Here is a 22521-nt window from a genome sequence, read left to right as displayed (position 1 = left end):
ACGAGGAAGGCTGCAACCACGGCGTTGGCTTGGGGTGTCCCAGTCCTGGACATCTGCCAGGAAGCAACGTAGCCATCTTTGCACACCAAACACTACTGCCTGGACTGTTGGGTCCGCACAGACGGGCATTTCGTCTGTTCTGTCCTGCAGGTCTTCTTAATATAGTCCATTTGTCTGCAGCCCACCGCCAGGATGGTGTGGCTTGGGTATCTATTCAAAGGTAAGAAAACTGCAGGTAGAGTCTCTATCAGATGAACAAGTAAGTTACTTATCTTCGGTAACGCATTATATGGTAGATACAATATCTAGCTGCAGATTCCTTACATACCCCCCTATGCCTCCCCACTCTGTGGACGCATTGGTTAGGGCTAGTGTTGTTCCTATTTTCAGGGCCCTAGTTATGACACCCAATCAAGTCAATCACTTCATGGCTCTGCGCTTCTGCCGTGGAAAAGTGAAAGCTACTGACATTTACGTGCCTGGGTGGCACCTATAAGTAACCGCAACATCATAACCACTAACGAAGCAGACGTCACGTGGAGCCGAATGGAGCCACCCGGCGGCTCACGCAAGGGGTACTGGTCACACTAAAGTTCCCTGACGCCTGGGGAATTCAAAGGTATGGAATCTGCAGCTAGATAGTGTCTCTACCAGATAATGCATTACCGAAGGTAAGTAAACCTGTTCATCCGACCCGAAAGGAATTTAAGAACTGAACTGTGTATTGAATACCTTCTCTGTTATTTTCTCGCAAAATGTCTAGAAGCAAAATCGGCTGAGAGTTGGATGTTGAAAGAGGATCAGGAGAAGGTTTCTTTAATAAAAATGCCGGACGTGAGGGAAAAATAGGCGGACACAAGAAAAGTCCAATAGATGCAGCTAGGTTGTGAATAATTCTGGCTGGACAGGGATTGTCCAGAAAGCCAGATTTAAAAGTACTAAGCAGATCTAAAGATTGTTCATCTGTAATAGACTTAAAAAGGAATGCCAGTGGTTGGTGTCACAACTGTACGCCAAGGTTGAGATAGTATCCATAAAGGGGGGGGGGGGGGTGAAATGAGCAGTAGATCTGGATTGTATCCACAAGGAGGACAAAGAGCAATAACGATCTTTTCAAAGTGGCTCGTTCGGTAGTGCATGTTTTGGACTGAAAATATGTTTATAATTAAAAAGAATTCTTGAGGGGCCTTTGTTCTGGAGAGATTCCGCTAGGAATAATACTTCGATCTAGTTTGTCGGAACTGCAATTTAAACCCTTCTTGTAATTATTTCTGTTTTCCAAAGAATAGCCTTGTAAAAGTGCCTTTCAAGAGATTTTAAGAGTCACGGAGCCTTAACTCTTTCATCTGAGAACCAAGGCATCCTTTGATGAGAAATAAAAAATTGTGGTTGGGCTGATGTGTCTAAAGCTGCTGATGTGTGTTGATTGAGTTATTAACTTGAGAAGACTAACATTTCAGAAGTAGTACTGCAATCAGGCATTTAAAATGCCTTTAGCAATTATATCCTACAAATGGTCATAAAGATGTGTCCATAGGGAACCTTACAAATCTATGCAAGATATGCGTGACTTTTTTTTTATTATAGATTTCAAAGACAGTTGAAGGTGCAGGCAATACATCGACATCACAAGGACTCGATGCTCCAGGGAAACAGGATGTGCCTGCTGACCTATTTGAATTTTATGAACAAATGGACAAAGATGAAGAAGAGGATGAAGAAACTCAGACAGTCTCTTTTGAAGTTAAACAGGTAAATCAGGGCAAGATGACACCAGTGAGGGGTTGAAACTGTGAACTATTTTGGTGCACTCTTCTGAGAAACCCAAGGAAAACCAGACTCAGTTCTGTTTTCTTCTACCCTTCTTTAAAGACAAGGTAATAGAAATCATTGGCAGGGATGCTGGCAATTTATTTTTAAATTCCTGATCTTCTGCTTAGGAAGGAATCCGGCCTGGCATGTTTATCAGGAGTTGAGGGCAAATGTGCCAGAGAAAAGGAGCATTATTATATGAATCGTACCAGTAACATTGATCTATGTTGCAGAATTTAAATATTGCTTTATAGCTTGAACAAAATCAGTTACTGATACAGTAATAAAGCTTTGAAATTGCAATTGATACACTACTTAGTGTTCTTGTCCCAGCTTTTTACATATTGAATCTGTATCAAGCATTACACTCATTGTGTCTGTACACCATTCCATTATGCAGCATTGAACATAATTGAGTGCAGACAGGCTTGTAATGTCCAGATTCCTTCCTTGCTAGTGGGTGGGCAGGCAGAAATTTCACACACCCAACAGCCCTCAAGCTACGCCACTCATTGTACATTTTTTCTCTGTTGCTTTTGTCTGAATATTATTGGTAGACACACAAAAGGAGTATACAATTCTGTCCACCCTGTTCATAGTCTCCTTATTTTCCTTACCCATCTATAGCCACAGATGAGGCTTTTTGTTTGCTTCATCCTCCTTTTCTCATTAATCGGAGTCCCTTAAGACACAAGTACTTTCTTGAACTCTTTCGCGATATTTATCTCCACTTAATCTGCTCAAATATAGATGCTCCTAGGGAAATCCATCAACAGTTTAACTCCCCTGAGCCTTTGTCAAATAAGTCATTGTTAATTCCAGAAAATTACTTGGATAACTTGAAACTTCTATGCAACAGTTTGCTTTGTCTTCATCAATATTTGTTCTCTTTCTGTTACTGATAAATCAGGCGTCTGAGCAGCCTATTGACTTCTTTTCTGGGCTTAGTTTGGGGTCTCATAGAAGTATTTTTGATTTGACATATTAGGGGACTATAGCAAGGCCTTTCTCTAATTTGAATCATTTTGCAGGGTTTCTACAAAGCTTGCATGAGACTTTTAGAAAGAAGGTTCTTTCTGATAGATGGTTGATTGTACTTTCTTCATGTTATGCTACTCTGCCCTTCAACACACAAGCATGCCTCGTCTTTTTAGCCAACGATGCCCTCCACCAATGGCAAATAAATACGAAAATGTTATTTGAGAAAAGTGGTATTCTGTTTCAATTTCATGGAAGGGGCAAAATGTATGTTATAACAGTTTAGTAGGGAAATTGTATACATTTCCTGTGATTCCATGATGATTATTAGCTCAAACACATTGATGTCAAATAAAGCAAGGGGTGGGGGTGCGCCAGGTAATGAAGTCCAGAGAATCAGTATTCTATTTAAAAAAGTCTTTATTTCCAATCGGTTAATTCTCACGAAATGGGAGCATTACACTCTACAACGAGTTTTGTTCTCACATGGAAAACTTCGTCAGAGCTCTAATAAGGCGAGTATCCTCACGATAATTAAAAGTTGTGCAAGGCAATGAACCTGGAAGCTATCGGGATTTCACAGGGCCAGGTTCAGCCTCTCTGGTGTCTTAATATCGTCAGTTACTACCTTTGCCTGGAGCACAGACCTTGCACATCGTTCGTACTATCTTCTTTTATCATAGACCTTTATAAAGAGGCTGGACTTGGCTTTTTGAACACCCTACACTGTGCCCACTGTACACATTTGGAGCGCACTTCTGTGTAGCAACTTTTCATTACTGTGAGGATACTCACCTTATTTGAGCCCTGACTAAATTCTCTATGTGAGAACGAAATGCGTTGGCTGAGTGTGATGCTCCCATTTCGTGAGATTTAACCCATTTAAAATAAAGGCTTTTTTTGAAACATAATTCTGATTCTCTGGACTTCATTACCTGCTGCACGCCCAACCCTTGCTTAATTTAGGATCTGATCCACAGATGCATCACTTGATGGCTAGTGTCGGGGCTTGTAGCGCAGGATGTCTACTACATTTGAAACTAGTGTGAGGTGCAGAAATAATAGTCCGCCGTTCAAGTGTCTCTCTTGTTACATTGATGTAAAATACCCTTTGATTATAATACATGTCCATTGGTAGAGGAGTTGACCTAACAGCTAGGGCGGTAGACCTCGAATCTGGGGAACTGGGTTTGAGTCTCGACAATGACACTGAACATCCTGTGATTCTGGGCAAACCACTTAATCTCCCTGTGCCTAACAAAAAATAATGTGTCCTCATGTAATGCAACTGGTGCTATGTAAAGCACTCTGATACCCGATTCGGGTCAAGTTTCGCGCTATATAAAACTCTAAAATAAATTGTGCTCTCAAGCAGTGCTGTTATGTTTTGTAATGTACCCTAATACAGGCCTGTGTAGTCACCTAACCTTTTACTTTTATTTACCCAGCCATTTTACTACATAATAGTTTTTGGTGCTGACCTTATACCTAGTTAGGTATGCATAAATGTTGTGTGGTTTTCCTCAAAACTGGCCTCATTTATTATACATGAGAATTCTCTGAATCACAGCAGGTTTACTACTTCTCCAGTATTGGGGTGTCTTTCATAGATTCACATGCTTGAATATTCCCAGTCGTCGAAGTGGGAGTCCCACGGTAAATAACATAGCAATGTATCTGTAGCACAAGCATAAATACATAGAGAAAGCAAAAACCCTAGACTTTTCCTAGATCGACAACATATCACTTCTATGATATGTCTTAGTCATTACTTTTTACTTTCATAAATCTTTATTTCGGTAATTTATCACCATAAAAGATATTAAGTCTCCATTTCATAAATTGTTAAAACAATAAAACATTAAAAACATTTCAAGATACATCAGAGACCATAAGAAAATTTCAATAATACAGGGTATCACATTTTTACTACGGTGAAGATCAATAACCAGCCTTAACCTCTTGGCTGCTAATGACAAGGGTAACTCGTCATGCACTTTTCATTGATTTCAATGGAAATTAGAGGAGAAAAGGTAAATGGCCTTAGCAGTAAAGGGGTTAAGGCACTGACTTCTCAGAAACCACATTGCACCTAGGAATTTAGCCACTGCAAAGACAATGTGATCCGACAAGTCTGTTTTCAACACTCTAAACGCGGCCAGGCACTCTGCAAACCCTAAATTCCTGCATACAGGGACAATCCATTTCTTGCGGGTCACGTTATAGGCCGGGCAGAAAAAAATTATATGCAGCTCAGATTCATTGGCCACTCTGCAAGCCGGGCATAAACTGACTGCTGATTCTCTCCACTTACTAGTTAGAGCTCGAAGTGGAAGGGACCCATGCCTCCATTGCAAATAGAGTTTCCTGAGTAAGGCAGGATATAGTTTGTCCAAGGCTGGTTCGAAACTGTAGATGTCCTTGATGCGTAAAAATGACTCCGTGAGTGTCCCAAGGTTTTGCCGACAACAGAGTGCCGCTATTTTGCTGTCGTAGTAAACCTTTGCCAGTCTCTTTTTGGGAATTAATGGGCAAGCGGATGAAGGATCAGACCAGAGTGTCGATAGGCCTAGACCCTCCAACTCCGTTTTAATAAATTTAAGCCATTTAATTTTCCCTGCGTTAGGCATGGCAAGCACCTCCTGGAGCCCCTGCCTATAGCTAATCAGTTCTGGGACTGCCCACAGCCTACGCCAATAGACCAAGGGACGCAGTGCCAGTTCTTCACCAAGAGGTCGCAACCCTAGATCTAACCTTAATGGAACAAGGGGCGTGCTGGGCGGAAGTGCTACCACCCGCCTAATGAACTTGTTCTCCTCTCTCACCAGGTCTGGAGAAGCTACATGACCCCAGAGCTCGCAACCATACATGGCAGCCCCCCTTGCCTGTGCCCTGTAGATCTGGAGGGGTGGGCCAACGGGTTTGATAGATGACCTGTTTTTTCCCATAAGCTTCATGACCCCTCCCGAGTACTGGGCCAATTTGAGTAGTGCTTTCTCTTGATGTGCGCACCAGGTCATATTCTCATTTAACATGACTCCAAGGTACTCAAAGGTTCGCACCCTTTCGAGTCTATTTTGCCCGATGGTTGGGCTAGATCGTAGTGTTGGTGGGGGATTAAAAACCATAAATTTGGTCTTTAGGGTGTTGATTTCTAAACCGTGTTCCCCACAAAAATCCACAAAGCTGTTTAAAACGCGCTGAATCCCCATTGGGGACTTTGAAAGCAGCAGGGTGTCGTCAGCGAACATAATCGCCGGCACCCTGCTGCCTGCCAACTTGGGAGCGTCAGAGTTGACAACCCCATTCAGGTGGGAGATTACCCCGTTGACGTAGAGGCAGAACGGGGTCGGTGCGAGCACACAACCCTGCCTTACCCCCCTGTCAACGGGGAACCGGTTCGACAGCGCCCCCTCCTTGCCACACCTCACCTGAGCAAAGTTGGCAGTATGGAGACGAATAATCATCTCCAGCAAGCCCTTAGGGACCCCCAATTTGGCCAGCACCTCCCAGAGTTTTCTGCGGGGAACCAGGTCGAAGGCCGCCCTCAGGTCCACGAATACAGTGTAGAGGCTGCCACCCTCCAGCTGTACCGTTTTTCTAAAAATGAGGGCGAGCCGAAAGACCTGGTCTGTGGTGGAGACCTTCCTTCTGAACCCCGCCTGGAATGGACTCAGAATATCATATTCCAACATCCATTCCGACAAACGATCCAGAAGTAGCCTAGTGAAGAGCTTCTGGGAAACGTCTATCAGGCTTATTGGCCTGTAATTGGCTGGGAGCAGAGGCGAGCCCTTCTTAAATATAGGGACTATCTCTGCCCCCAGCCAAGTTGGGGGGATCGTCATGCCGTTCAGAATTGCGTTGAACAGCACCCTCAGATACGGGGCCCAGATCTTGACTTCATGCCTGTAGAGGTCGCCTGGGAGCTTGTCTAGGCCTGGCGCCTTTTCAGCTGCGAGGCCCAAAATTGCCATAGTGAGTTCTTCCAGAGTGAACCCATCCATCGGGGATATGCTTTCAGGGGGTTTGGCCATTGCTGGTTCGGGAAGGTTCCCCAATTGATCCAGATCGGGCGCGCTATACAAAGTTTTAAAGTGGTCCTCCCACACAGCGGATGCAATATTTGCATCTACTGCCGCTATAGGTTCAGCTGAACCGTGCTTGACGATGTGCCAGAATTTCCGGGCATCTCGAAGTGCAAGGGCAGCCGACATTTCAGACCAGTTATCCTGGTCCCATTCTATTTTAGCATTGCGGAGGATAGACTTATAGGCCAGCCGCTTTTCCCTAATCTTGCTAGGGGTTTCCCCGATTTTGAGGGACTCCAAAAGGTCGGCCTTTGCTCTCCTGCAAGAAGCGTTGAACCATGAGGCTCTTCTCCCCTTGGCCTTTTTCATCCTGGCCACAGGGTTCAGTACTTCTGCTAGGGTAGAACAAAGCTCAGAGTGAATATCCCCAAGCACGGTGAGCTTATCGGGGGTGGGTGAGTGAGGGATGAGATCCACAACTTTTTCAAGGGCAGGGACCACAGCCGCATATAGCCTCTAGATATTTTTAGGGTTCTCCACTAGTCTTGGCCATCTAATTCTACGTCTATTGCTAGTTGCAACTAGACCAACAGGAAATCTGTGATAGCCGTGGGCATTCCCTGGACAGCGAACTTCAGTGACAATACATTGTGGTCACTGTCAGTCCTTGTGACTATCGTGAAGTCCCTCACTTTGGCCCAATCATTCGTTGAGACCAGGATATAATCTATCCGTGACTCGTGCCCTGGTCTATTGAAGGTGGGCTGGGGTGGGATATCTCCCTTGAGCCGCCCGTTACAAGCCCTCAATGAGTGGGATAAAGTGAAAGATGTTATTTGGGTGGCTAGGGGTGACCATGATTTTACTGGTGGGCCCAGCAAGGTGGGTATCTCCCAGAGATCATCCTCTTCGCTAATTACCCCTTCCAAATGATCCGGGAGGGGCTCGTACTGAATGTTAAAATCCCCCCCAACTATAAGTGATGGGCAGAGGGTGGCAGAGTCGAGGAACAAAGCTAAGTTTTCAATTGTCCCTGAAGTGCCCGTTATCCCAACCGGTCTAGAGTATACATTTATTAATGCTACACTCGCACCAGATGCCCACTCCAGAACAACACACTGAAAGTCCGGTGAGTTGGTTTCGAGGTTTCTCGCCCTGCATCCTAGGTGGGAACCTACCCAAATCAACAGGCTACCAGACGGTCGACCCTTCCCACCCCATTTTGCCGCAACCTCAAAGGAAGCGTACCCTGTGCGGGACTTAGTCATTATGTTTCGGTCCAAATTCCAGCCAATCAGGCGTCAGCACCCTCTTAGAATGTTCTCTTCAGAGGCTCAGGCCCTCAGATTTTTTACCGCACGTCAAGTGAAGGGAGTCTCCCTGAGCTCTGCTCAGTTTTTCTTCTCAAATCTCTCAGAAGCTTATTTTTGGAATGTCTACCACCAAGAAATCCCTCTTCAGGCCTTGTGGTAACTGTGGAAAGCAGAGACTTCATTCTGAAGACCCTCATAAAAAATATTTGTATTGTTTGTATGCTGAACACCAGGTTAAGGATTGCAAGATAGGTAGGACCTTCTCTCAGAAGACCTTGAAAGATAGAGAAGGCCGTCTTCTTCTGTGGCTACAGAAGTTGAAAAATTCAGAGAACCCTGTCTCTGATGTAGAGAGTGTGTCTTCCATTAAAACTTCTTCATCTTTGAAGAGAAGCAGTAAACATCAGGAGACATCTCCTAAACCTAAAGTGGTGAAGAAATATCACAAGGACCAGCCTTCCACTTCAAAAGGGGTGAGTTCTCCCCCTCAGAGTCTTCATACTCCTGTTACGCCCACGAGATCGGACTCTCAGGCGTCTAAGACTCGGTCTGCGCAGTTTTTACCTCAGAAACTGCTATCATCGTCGACGATTCCATCAACTCTTCCCCGTCGACGAGAGCGGCCGTTGAGCCTACCTAGACGACGTCTACATCATCATCTATGAAGACGGCTTTGGTCTTGTCGTCGGCATCTTCGCCGCTGACATTGGTATCAGGGAAGATAAGTCCTATCTCGTCGACGATACCTTTGACGTCGACGATACCATCCAAGCAGAAGAAGAAGAAAGCTCCGTCGACGGCGACCTCGTTGACGGCCTTGTCGTCAACAGCAGCTTCGCCAGCGGTGACTTCGTCGGCGGCGGCCTCGTCGGCAGTGAGTTCGTCGATGGTGGCTTCGTCAGCGAAAGCTTCGCCGGCGGTGGTTTCCTCGGCGGTGGTTTCGTCGGCTGTGGCTTCGTCGGGGGTGGTTCCATCGACTGTGGCTTCATTGGCGGTGGCTCCGTCGGCAGTGGCTGCGTCGACTATGGCTTTAGTTCCCCTGAAGTCATCTAGTTCTCTTCAATGGCGCCATTCCTCTTTGGAGGAGTTACTACCGATTCACACATCATCTAAGCCTCCAGCAGTATTATTTTCTTCAGAAGATGAAGAATCTGATGATGATGGGCGATTCAGAGTGACTCGAAGTCCTTCCAAACTATTGATAAAATGTCAGGACTCAGATGAGGAAGACCTTGGGGAAGAAGAAGAGGAGGAGTATGAAGATTACTCTACCTGTGAGTCACATCCTCAGCCTATAATGACACAGATTCCCCTGACTTTAATTTCTAATCTACAGTATATGCTGGATGATTATAATCGCCGGTTTCCGAGATCTGTACAGGCCTCACCAGCACCTCAACCTCCTGTTCAAACTACTAAATTCCCAGTGGTGACACCTTCGGATTCAGCAACAGGGTCTCAGCAACAGACCCCTCAAGTTTTGATTGAGGATGACGACGATGAGAATAATGATGAAGATGGTGGGAGAGAAGAGGGTGAGCTGGATGATAGATCCATACTTTCAGAATGGGACAACTATCAAATTCAAACGCCATCCCCTACTCCAGCTCCTATAGCTTCCCCACCAGTTGATATAGGCAGTTTCCATACACTCATGGAAAGAGCAGCGAAAAGGTTTCAACTTCCCATGTCAGTAACCGAAGAAGAGTGCTTCTTATATGATTTTAAAGAGCAGCCCCAAAAGCAAGTCCACACTATTCCAATCAGGATTAAAAATTGTGCAAAATCCAAACTCTATTCCAGCAGTCCTACCGAGACTGGACAAGAAATATAAAGCACCTGCGACTTCACCTGCGTGTTTGATTTCTCAGACAAAGCCTGATTCCATAATTACTGAGGCGGCACAACAACGATCAAGGAACCCTTCGTCTCCAATATCTTCACCACCTGACCGTGAAGGTAGGCGTCTCGATGCCATAGGCAAGAAATTCTCAACAATGGCGGCTACAACAGTCCGGGCAGCCAACTCAATGGCTATACTTGCCAGATACGATCGACAAATGTGGTCGGACATTAATGCTCTAGTGCAGTTAATATCGGAGTCTTCAAAACCAGAAGCATTAAAGATCCTGCATGAGGGGGAAAAGATTTCTTCAGAGATGATTGACTGTTGTATCGATGTCTCTTCTACTGGCTTCCGCCTTTTAGCAGAGGCAGCGGTTCTCAGGAGACAGGGCTGGCTCAAAGCAACATCTTTCCGTCAGGAAGTTCAAACGAAGATTTTAGACATGCCTTAAGACGGAGAATCTTTGTTTGGGCAATATATAGATGATGCACTTCAAACAATAAAGAACGACACCGACACGGCCTGTGCTCTTGGAACTCTGCAATTTAAGAAGCAAACTTTTTGAGGCGCAAGAGCCCGTGGTTCCTCGTTCTCTTTTCGTGGCTCTTCCAATCAATATAGACAAGGTCAGCAGAGTTACTCCTCCCAGTCTCAACAATCGTACAGACCACTCTCTTCATCCTACAGGCAATACAGAGGTAAACCCTCTTTCAGAGGAAAGGATTCCTCTAAGAAAACATGACTTTCATCTTCAACCATTGCTAACCCCACCGAGTGTCCACGGGTTGGAGGTCGGATCTCGCAATTTTGCTCCAAATGGTCACAAATTACTACAGACCCATGGGTCTTGGATATTGTACGCAGGGGACATGCTTTAGAATTCCTAAAAATTCTTCCCAATTCTTCACCAAGAGGTCCTCCCCCTACACATCTCAAAGAACTTTTGAAACAACTCTCAATCTTGCTAAGAAAGGGCGCAATTGAAATGGTACCAAAACTCCCGAGGGGCAGGGGTTTTTATTCAAGGTTTTTCCTCATTCAGAAAAAATCAGGGGAATGGCGTCCTATTCTGGACCTGCCTGCCCTAAACAAATACATCAAGAAACAGCCATTTCGCATGTTGTCCCTTCAGGAAATTCTCCCCTTACTATCTCAAGAAGAATGTATGACCACATTGGATCTCCAAGATGCTTATTTTCATCTTCCCATTCTTCAAAGGCACAGAAAATTCCTCAGATTCAGAACAGCCGGGAAAGACTTTTAACTCAAAGTTCTCCCCTTCCGGCTTCGTTCTGCTCCCCGTGTGTTCACCAAGGTTCTGTAGTCGGGGATCTTTGTGTATAGTCATAATCTAGTGAATAGTCCCGCCCATGTGCGTGGGTCTTGGAGCAATCAAAAATGATCTCTTAAGCTGTCTTCAATGCAGTCCTGCATAGACACTTAAGAGAAAATTAAAGACAATAATGCAGCCTATAAACACAAGGCTACACTGTCCAGTACTTCAACTAGAAATGCAAATTATATTCCACCAATCATCACATTTAATACAGTCTGCTAAGTTTCACCCATAGAGAAACTTTCCCCTTCACAAAATCCTTGAAATGATTGAGCCCCATAAGCTGCCATTATCTGTCTGGAAAAGGGATACTGTGCCTTTAAGGAGCTCTCCAGAGCCCCTCGGTATCCCATGATGCACAGCAAACTCCTTTTACTTTCAGTTCTTTTTTCCGGCTCCTGCTAGCAGGACCCTGGAGCATTGAGTTCTCCCTTTTTTGGGTTTAATTAGATTTTTTGACACTTTTTAAAGTGTTTACAGTGTTCACTCGATGTCTGCCTATCCTTCTTTCATTTGCTGTTTTTTTTTTTACCAGTTTCTTGCCACTTTTCTGGCGAAAATGCCTGCATTATTCGACAGGTGTCCGGAGTGTGCCAGGAAGAAGGCCAGATCAGATGTCCATAGTGTACACATCCTATGCCTACCTTCATCTCATGTCCTGGAGGATTGTGAGATCTGCAGGTCCTTTTCCAAAAGGACCCTGGGGGACAGAGAGAGGATCCAGCTCCAAGGTCTGTAGCAGAGGAGACTTCAGGATGAAGGTGGATCTGGGCATGGGAGGACTGGATCTGGGTCCTTTGCCCCTGCTGAGGCCTATGGGGGGCTCCCCAGTCAAAAGAAGGCCAGGAAACGGCACAGATCTCCGTCGATGGCATCGGCGTCGAGAGAATTGACCACCGTGTGCTCCCCGCCGACCCAGGGCTCTGGGTCGAAGCGGCGTCTACGTTCGACGTTGAGGGGGCTGACGTTGAGACCTCGGACGAGGTAGACGTTGAAAACTTCATCAACGTCGAGGAGTCGTCGACGTCGTGATGGGTCCAGGCACCGGCGCTCGCCGTCGAGGCGACACCGCCGTTCGCTGTCTAGGTCTACTCCTAGTTCGACGGAGCAGACGATCAACGTCGGGGAAAAGGAGATTGACGTCCAGGTCTAGGAGATCGACATCGAGGCATTCGACGTTGAGAAAAAGGTCGACGTCCGGAAGGGATAAGTCAACCTCCAAGATGCGGTCCAGGGCAAGAACGGCGTCCCCGGGCTCGGTGGTCAGCCTGTCCTCTGCTTCTACGTGCCCCTGGTCGCTGCGGCGCCGGCGTTCGTCTGGTAGAAGGTCTGCCGCTAGGACTTCATCACGAAGACCTACAAAGAAGAAGAGAGTGGTTAGATCGTCCGACTCAGAGTATTCTCAAATCTACTCCCCTTCTCGGGCACAGAAGAGTCCCTCTCTTCCACCACCTCCGCTTCCGTAGACTCCTCCTCCTCCTCTTCCTCCTCTGCCGAAGACTCCTCCTCCTCCTCCACCTCCTCCACCTCCACCTCCTCCTCCTCCTCCTCCTCCTCCACCTCCACCGCATCGTCCTCCGCTTCTTCCACCGCGGCCTCCTCCGAGGTCCATATCGCTGCTGCGCTTACCCTCACCACCTAAGGGGACGCCACAGCCGAGGACTCCGGCCCTGCCTCCGCAGCGTCCGCCACCGATCAGGCCAGTGGATCGGCCGAGACCTAGGAGGTCCAGATCACGAGCCAGATCGCGATCTAGGCGAAGACATCGATCTAGGAGTGGCTGTTCATCCACACGGTCCCAGCGTCGCCACAGAGAGACAAGTCGAGATCCAGGCATATGGATTCGCCCAGTAGTAGGGGGTATTCGCCTACCCTGTGGGATTCTCCCCACACGAGAGTATCGCTGGGGGACGATATTGTGTCTTTTCAAGAGGTGCTCCTGCGAGGAGCGACAAAGCTGGGTATTACCCTGAAGGTGCCCACATAGTCTACGTCAGTGATCTTCGAGACCCTACATAAGCGGCAGCTGTCTCGACCACTGTTGCCCTTGGTGCCGGGGCTGGAAGAGCCGGCAATGGAACTTTTTCTGACGCCGGCGTCAACAAGATCTGCTCCCTCCCGGCTGCAGAAGAAATACAAGGCCCCAGACTCCGATCCGGCGCTCCTCAAATCTGACCCGGTGCCGGTCTTCGTGATTGTCACTAAGGCGAGGAAACAGCACGCTACGGCCCCTTCCTCTACGGTGCCTCCAGACAAAGAGAGCTGTATGATGGACTCGGCGGGGCGTAAGGTGTGCGGCACCGCTCTCCTGGGTTGATACGACCGGTCGCAATGGGAGTCCCTGCAACAGTTCCTGGAGCTCCTTCCCAGGGACAAAAGGGAGGACTTTCAGTAGATCATAAATGAGGGAATGATGGTGTCCAACCAGGTGATCAGCGCTGCTGGGGATTCCTCCCTATTGGCGGCGCATGGCTACTGCCTCGTAATCAACCTGCGACGGCATGCCTGGTTGCGCCTGATGTCACTAAAGCCAGATGCACAACAGAGGGTCGCCAACCTGCCGTTCTCTGGTGCTACACTATTTGGGAAACATGTGGACGAGGAGATGGCCCGCATGAAGGCGGAGGCTGAAACCCTGACGGCTGTCGGGTTGGAGAAGCAGAAAGAACAAAAGAAGACTTTCCGTCCTTTCCAAAGGAGATTCGGTGCCCAGGGCAGAGGGCAGGGGCATCAGACTGGGCAGCAACATCAGCAGTAGCAGTACCAGCGGCGCCCGTTCCAGAAGAAGCAGAGGGGTAGAGGCAGCCAGCAGTCACCCTCGACGCCTAAAGGCCGGGTCTAGGCCCTGGGGTACTACTTCCCCCTCGTCTGTTACCCGCTCCGGTTGGGGAAGCATACAAAATCACTTGGCAGAGTGGAGAAAAATGACTCCGGACAAGTGGGTGCTGAATATTGTTTGCAATGGATACAGTCTTCATTTCCTCAGCCCGCCTCCAGCGATTTCACCGGTTGGCTCGCAGTACCAGCTGCGCGAGCTCCAAGCGGAGGCCGATACCCTGTTAAGAAAAAGGGCGATAGAAGACGTTCCTTTGTCTCAAAGGGGAAAGGGTCTTTTCTCACGGTTCTTTTTGGTACGCCAGAAAGACAACATCCAGTTCAGGCCCATTCTGGATCTGCGACAAGCAAACAGATGGATTTGCAGAGAAAAGTTTTGCATGGTGTCATTGCACCAGATCTGTCCTCAACTGCAGAGGGGGGGGACTGGCTTTGCACAATAGATCTGCAAGATGCATACTTCCATGTGCCCATTGCACAGAAACACCGGAAGTTCCTGCGGTTCCTGGTCGGCAACAATCACTACCAATACACAGTACTACCGTTTGGACTGAAGTCTGCTCCCATGACCTTCTCGAAGTGCAAGGCGGTGAAGGCAGCGCACCTGAGAAAGAACAGGGTGTTTGTCTATCCGTACCTGGACGACTGGCTGATCAAAGCCTCCACCTTCCAGGAAGCGCAATTGCACTTCAACAGGACGGCCGTCTTGCTGAACAAACTGGGATGGTGTATTAATAGGGGGTTGACTATGAGAACCAACTGGGATTGCACATAAACATGTCCAAGTGTGTTCCGACTCCTGTCCAGTGCCTGCAGTACTTGGGAGCTTCCATCGATAACTTCTCAGCAAGCGTGTCTCCTTCGGAGGAGAGACACTTATCGATCCTTTGGAAGGCTCAGGCTCTCATAGCTGCTCCATCTACAACAGTGAGGACGGTGTCTTGTCTACTGGGGTCGATGGCTTCCTGCATCTTCCTCACGCCACACGCACTGCTCCACATGAGGCCGCTGCAGGAATGTCTGGAGGACCAATGGGACCAGAAGCGGGGGAGCTGGGACGACAGGATCATGCTGTCCCTTCACGCCCTACAGTCCCTGAGATGGTGGTGCTCGGCGGAGAGCCTCCTCAAAGGGGTTCCATTTCACAAGGACATTCCAAGTCAGACTATCGTCACGGATGCTTCTCTCCTTGGCTGGGGAGCGCATTCGGACCAACTACAGATTCAAGGAACGTGGTCCCCTGCGGATTCCACGTACCACATCAATTTCCTGAAACTCAGAGTGGTTCACTTTGCACTGAAGGCCTTTCATCCATCCTTCCAGACCAACTCCTTGCTTGTGCAGACTGACAATACGACCACAATCGATTACCTCAACAAACAGGGGGGTTTGAGATCGTGCACCCTGTCCCTGGAAGCGCAGGTGATCTGGCACTGGCTGCTAGCCAGGGGACTGACGATGATGGCCACACATCTGCCAGGTGTACAGAATGCTCAGGCGACGCTCTCAGCAGACAGAAAAACACAAGTGGGTTCTGAACGACTAAGTACTAGAAGACTTCTTCGAGAGGTGGGGCACTCCAGACGTGGATCTGTTCGCCACCGCCGAAAACAGAAAATGCAGAGACTTCGCCTCCAGGTATTACCAACCGGGGACTCTGGGGAATGCGCTATGGATCAGCTGGTCGATCAGCTTTCTGTACGCTTTTCCACCCATTCCCCTGATTCCGGCGGTGCTCATCAAGCTGTCCCGGTCCAGAGCACGGATGAACCTCATTGCTCCGGAGTGGTCTCGACAGTGGTGCTTCACGGATCTACTCCACAGGTCTCTTCAGCCTCACCTGCGACTGCCGTGTCGGCCGGACCTTCTCACGAAGTTCGGGGGGCAGATGGTGAACCCCAACCTCTCATCGTTGAGTTTGGCGGCATGGCTCCTGAGATAGTTCAATATGGTCACCTGAATCTGCCTGAGGATTGCATGAACATTCTCAAGGAGGCTAAGCGTCCTTCCACTAGGACGTCTTATGCCTACAAGTGGAAGAGATTCTACATCTGGTGTACTTCCAAGAACTATGCTCCGACGACCTGCAAGGAAGATGTGGTCCTTCCATATCTTATGCATCTGGCTCAGTCTGGCCTTCATTTTCAATCGATTAAGGTTCACCTCGCAGCGTTGACTGCCTACAGAAAATGTCCTTCACAGACTTCCTTCTTCCAGATCCCTGTGATTAAGGATTTTTGGGAAGGATTGAGGAAAGTGTTTCCTCCTGTTCGGAGTCCGTCGCCTTCCTGGGAGTTGAATGTGGTGCTGTCCAGATTGATGAAGAAGCCTTTCGAACCCATTCATATGGCTTCACTGCAGCACTTGTCGTGGAAGGCGGCTTTCCTTGTGGCCATTACATAGGCCCGAAGGGTGAGTGAGATTCAGGCATTATGTTGTCAAGAACCTTATACTGTTTTTAATGCTGCTAAGGTTGTAATGCGTACTCATCCTAAGTTCCTTCCTAAGGTGTTCTCTGATTTTCATGTTAATCAGACTATAATTTTACCTAAGTTTTTCCAGAATCCTTCCACTCCAGCGGAAAGGTCTCTTCATTCCCTGGATGTGAGAAGGGTGTTGAAGTTCTATCTGGACAAAAGCAAGGATATTCGTAGGTCAGGCCAACTGTTTATTAACTATGGGTCGGTCAGGACTGGTCTTGCTACCTTGAAACAGTCCATCTCTAGGTGGATTGTGTCCTGTATCCAATTATGTTACCAGAAGGCTAATAAGACCGTAGGAGGTAAGCGTAAACAAACAGGGGGGCACAAGATCCATCCTACTATCCCGTCGGGCTCAACAGATTTGGGAATGGGCTATACAGCATCAAGTCGTCCTTTCAGCAGTGCATGTTCCGGGAGCATCAAACGATCTTGCGGATTCTCTAAGCAGGTCCTCTACAACGAATCATAAATGGGAGTTACATCAGCGTACACTGAACCATATTTTTCGGGTATGGAGTCGCCCGAATCTAGAACTTTTTGCAACATATCAGAACCGCAAATGCCTGTCCTATGCAAGTTGGCTTCCCCAACCAGAGTCATGCGGAAATGCCTTTTTGATTAATTGGTCGACAATATATGCCTACGCTTTTCCACCAATCCCTCTGGTACCCAGAGTTCTTCGAAAGATGAGGAAAGAACCCGGTCACATTATTCTAATTGCTCCCAGGTGGCCGAGGTAAATATGGTTCACAGAACTCCTGCTTCTGTCCCTGTGCAATTCAATCATCCTTCGCCCTCTTCAGAATCTCCTGACCATGGATCAGGGCCAAGTTTGCCATCCCAACCCAGCTTCTCTCTATTAGCGGCTTGGAACCTGAGCACAATGAATTTCTGAATTTAGATATTCCTCAGGATTGTAGAGAGGTCCTAGCAAAAGCAAGAGCACCTTCAACTGTGAAGACATACAAACTCAAATGGAAAAGATTCTGTCTATGGTGCAGTGGGGCCCAGGTGCACCCTAAACATTCCACTCCTGAGCAACTTTTGCCTTTCTTTTTGCAATTGGCAAAGTCAGGCCTCTCGTTCGCCACCTTAAAGGTTTTTCTAGCAGCAATCTCAAGATTCCGTCAGGATGGCTCGAACTCTCTTTACTTTTCCAGAGTCATTCAGCAATTTTTTAAAGGTCTTTTTCGAATGTTCCCACCAATTCGTAGACCACCTCCTCCTTGGCGTCTAAACATTGTCTTGGCACAACTAATGAGACACCCGTTTGAGCCAATTCATAAAGTTGATCTTAAATACATTACTTGGAAAACTTCTCTACTTCTGGCTCTCACTTGCTCACGTTGAGTCAGTGACATTCAGGCGTTTACTACTAAACCACCCTGTCTGCAGTTTACCAATCCAGTTTTCATCCCTGTGGTGCTGTCCGACTTCCAACTAAATGAACCAGTTGTTTTAAAGTCCTTTTTTCCTAATTCTCAGACATCAGCAGAAAGAGCACTCCACTCCTTGGATGTTAAAAGATGTCTAAAATTCTATCTTCAAAAGACAGCAACAATGCGTAAATCGGACCAGCTTTTTGTGGCCTATGGGATGATGCGGAAGTGTCATCTAGTCACCAAACAGACAATTGCATGCTGGATTTCTTCTATTATTGTCTTTTGCCGTCAACAAGCAGGAAAGCCACTGCCTGCATCTGTCAGCGCGCATTCTACCAGAAAGGTTTCCACGTCTACGGCGCTTTTTGCTGGTGTGCCTCTTCATCACATTTGCAGAGCTGCAACATGGTCCAGCAGGGACACTTTTACAAAGCACTACTGTCTGGATGCTGCGGACAACGCTGATCAAGCTGTTGAACAAGCAGTACTTCGAAATCTTTTTAAATAAGGTGAGCCTCTGTTGCTTCCCTCCTCCTATATACAAGGTACTTTCTTCTTCAATGTTATATACTTTAATATTTTGTACTGTACATGATTATGGTTATCATGATAGTATCATTAACAAGATGATTGATCAGTACCTTGTATTATTCTAATTTTACTGCTCACTACTCTTATTCAAGCATGTGAATCTATGAAAGACACCCCAATACTGGAGAAGAACAGAAGTTTTGCAGCGTGAATCTTTCTGGATTCACTATGCTGTGCATTATTCCGCGGTCTAGTGGTTGGGTCCGGAATCATAGTCTTATTTTTTTTTTTTCGTAGCCCAGGTGGGCGTCTACGTCCCACCTTTTGGTATCCTTCCTGTGACGTCGGCATGCTTCCTGCGGAAGCTCCCACCCTTGGGCGCCATCTTCAGATTCTTTTTTCCGCCGTTGGGTCTGGATCGTTCCCGAGAGGGCTCCAGAGATTAGGAGAGAAAAGAATCAAAACTCGAGATTTTTGGGAGAAAAACAATTGAGAAGACGAAGGAAGACTACACCATCGAAAGGACGACGAAGAAAGAAACCATTTCAACAAAATTCGACGTCCAGAGGAGAATGCGCAATCAAGGGGCCCCCTGAACGCAAAGACATGGACAACACACCATTGAAATTCTGCCGGAACTGCCACCACAAGTACGCGCAGAAGGACCAACACCCAGTCTGTAACCTCTGCCTGCCGGTCGACCACGAAAGCAAGGACTGCAACACCTGCTCCGCATTCAAGCCGAAGACCCTTTGAGTAAGAGAGAGGCAAACGATAGCAAACTACACAAGCAGGGCAAGGGCCAACCACCGTCCCTTCGAGACCTGGGGCTCTCGACTGTCGAGGAGGATTACACCGCCGAAGAAGACATCGGATACACTGTCGCAGAGACCGATAATAAGAAGGCTACAGAAAAGGTAGGAGACTCGACGCCCCAAAAAGGCCCGAAAGACTCTAGACAGTCTACCCAAGACTCTCGAAAAAACGAGGGCAAGACCCCGAAAGCGCCGACGCCGAGAACTTCGGCGTCCGCAGCAACATCCAGGCCCAGCGGATCCTCACAGAAGGACTCCCTGGCGCCGAAGGACGGCGTCCAGCCAAAGTCGTCGAAAAGCGTCCAAGAAAAGGAGCGCTCGACTCCGAAAACCACTTTGAAGTCGACGACGAAAGACGCAAGACCAGTCTCGACGCCGAAACCCGTCTCGACGCCGAAACCCGTCTCGACGCCGACCAGGCGGCGGAGATGGAAAGAAAGAAGAGGAGACTCGAGGCAGAGAACGAGAACATCCTGCAGCGAAAGAAAGATTTCGACGAAAAAATGAAATCTTACACAATTCCGTCGAGGCCCAAGTCACCGGTAGTACACTTGGTCGAGGAAGAGGAAGAATTCGAGGCCAAAGCAGCGTCAGAGAGCCTGGAAGATCTGGCATATCAGGAAGAAGATAACAATATCTTATCTGACTTTCAAACCGGGTTTAGGGTAGGAACTGGAACAATCGAGCAGTCATTGCGACTACTCATGATATGCTGGAAAGTTGTACTGTTGGGGAAAGGCAGCTTATATCTAGCATTCATCGATCTCCGAACCGCTTTTGATCTTGTGCCCCGGAATCAATTGTGGAGGGTTTTATTAGAATTGGGAATGCCCGAATATCTGTTGTCCCTGATTGAGGCTCCATGAATTCAACTATGCGCAAGTGCTCTGGGGGACCCAGGGGCAAAAGACAGGTCGCATCGAGGTTAACAGAGGGGTCCGCCAGGGGTGTGTTCTGGCCCCCACCCTCTTCTCACTCTATGTAAACGGGGTAGTCGATCACCTTTTGTCATCTCCGGCTGACGCTCCCCGTTTGGCAGGGCGGCTAGTACCCACACTCCTATTTGCGGACGACACCCTGTTACTCTCGAAATCTCCTGTGGGTCTCCAGCGCCTGTTAACCAGCTTTGAGCAATTCTGTGCATTCAGGGGTCTCAAGATCAATACTGATAAAACTAAATACCTCATCTTGAACCCCCCAAAAAAACTTGGTCCACCTCCCTTGTTGGGCACTGTCCCCTTAGAGAGAACGAGGGAGTTTGATTACTTGGGTATTCGACTTGCGGACTCAATGAGCTGGGACAGCCATCTGAATAAAATGCTCCTGAGCCACAAAAGGGTAACGGGGGCTTTGTTGAAGGAGCAGAGAGCCTCGACAATGAAGCCAATAGCGACGGTGCTTGAGATTTACAATGCCAGAGGCGTCAGCGCTGCGCTTTATGGTGCGGAGCTCTGGGGTGCATTGAATATGGGACAGCTGACCATTTCCGAAAACACTTTCCTCAGAAACCTCATGTGTCTCCAAGCTTCCACTCCTATCATTCCCCTCCAATTGGACATGGGTTGTCGCTCTATAGAAGATCACGCGAGGCTCCGCCCCCCCTCCTCCTATGGGCTCGCATTTGGAGGGTGAAGGAACTTAGTAGCTATGCGGAGGGCTTGCGAGAAATCCTGGATTCCCCAAGCTGGGCGAAAGTGAAAAGGCATTAAAGCTCTATTGTTGAACTTAGGGCTGGGAGAGGCTTGGCACCAGCGGACTGCCCCTCCAAAGCTAGAACTCAAAAAACTTTATTGGTCCTGGATTACGGCCAAAAGGAACACCAACACCAACTTGTGCAGATCATCCAGGTCTTTTTTGTTGATTAAAGATGTCCCACTGTGCGAGATCTACTTGGATATTATCACAACCCCTTGGGACAGAGCCCTCTATTTTAAATTTAGAACTGGCATGCTCCCGGTAAGGGAGCTCACTTCCCGGTGGAAACCACCATACCAAACTGTTTCCTCTTGTCCTTTTTGTCCCTCCAGGCCTGAATCCATTCCTCATATGCTCTTCGAATGCCCTGCCTACAAGACACCTCGTGGACGGTGGATCAAACCCGTGTGCCTGGTTTTGGGCACCAGGCAGTGCTGTGTTGCCCTAAGAATTTTACAGATGGACACTCATTCGTTATATGTATGTGCCATAGCCAAGTTTTTAGGATGGGCTTGGCGCATAAGGTCAAACTGGCTTCGCCAAATTGTTTAATTAAGGTCTGTATATACAGACCGTCTTAGTTAATCTATTACCCCACCGTATTGCAGTTAGGATTGTGCTATTGATGCATACTGTGGGTTTCTCAACTCATTATATGTGTGGGAAGGTTCTCTTTTTAACAATGTGTTTTTAACAATGTTTTTATGCTGTATGCTTTTTAAGATATTTTTTATATCGAAATAAAGCCACTTTGACTGACTGACTGATAACCCCTATTACGAAGAGGAGGCAGATGACGACCAGAGGGCATACCAAGAATAAACATACAAGAGGTAGAGTGGCAGGACATCGAAACTGAGAGTCCAGAAGAGGGAGTGGACACATATCCAGCGAGGCCCTCGCCGCCTGATGACATTGGACTTTACAATGAATGCATCAAGAACGCAGCAACAGCGTTCAGTCTCAAGCTCGAGGAGGAAGTGCCGAAAGGGGATTTCCTAAGAGAAACACTACTCCCAATGCACACTAGGAGCCAGTACCTGCCAATGCTTGAAAGCATCAAGGGACAAGGAAGAGAGGCAGTCAAAGAGCCTGCTACTTTTAAACCCGTCACGCCAAGGATGTAGAAAAAGTACAAGCACTCCTCCAAGGACCCACCCTACATACAGGGGACGGTCACTGCTGACTCCATCGCTGCAACAGCAAGGAAAAGGGCCAATGTCTCAACTACTTCAGGTCCACCCCCAGAAAAAAGAGAGCAGAAGGATGGACCTAACAGGAAGAAAAATCGAAAGGAATGCCGCTATGCACTGGCGCATGGCTAATTCCAACGCACTGCTCAACAGACACCAGTACCAAATCATGGAGGAACTGGGACAGTTGGTGAAAAACCTCCCTCAGGAATACCAACAAAGGGCTTCGCACCTGGTAGAGGACGGGAAGAACTTGGCAAACTCTTGCCTA

At 47.7% G+C, this 22521-nt stretch overlaps 1 protein-coding gene across 3 annotated transcripts in view; it reads left to right on the top strand.

Annotated features, from left to right (window-relative positions):
• ERCC3 (ERCC excision repair 3, TFIIH core complex helicase subunit) overlaps positions 1–22521 on the top strand; it is a 1672020-nt gene that overhangs the window by 468395 nt on the left and 1181104 nt on the right. For all 3 annotated transcript variants that reach the window (XM_086961802.1, XM_086961803.1, XM_086961804.1), the window contains one exon: positions 1588–1752. In XM_086961802.1, the coding sequence (XP_086817928.1) occupies positions 1588–1752 (165 nt within the window). The remainder of the gene's footprint in view (positions 1–1587; positions 1753–22521) is intronic.

The sequence above is a fragment of the Lissotriton vulgaris genome, chromosome 3_1 (genome assembly GCF_964263255.1).
Source record: "Lissotriton vulgaris chromosome 3_1, aLisVul1.2, whole genome shotgun sequence".
Lineage (NCBI taxonomy): Eukaryota > Metazoa > Chordata > Amphibia > Caudata > Salamandridae > Lissotriton > Lissotriton vulgaris.
The sequence above is the reverse complement of the archived record's forward strand: the minus strand, read 5'-3'. Positions and strand labels throughout refer to the sequence as shown.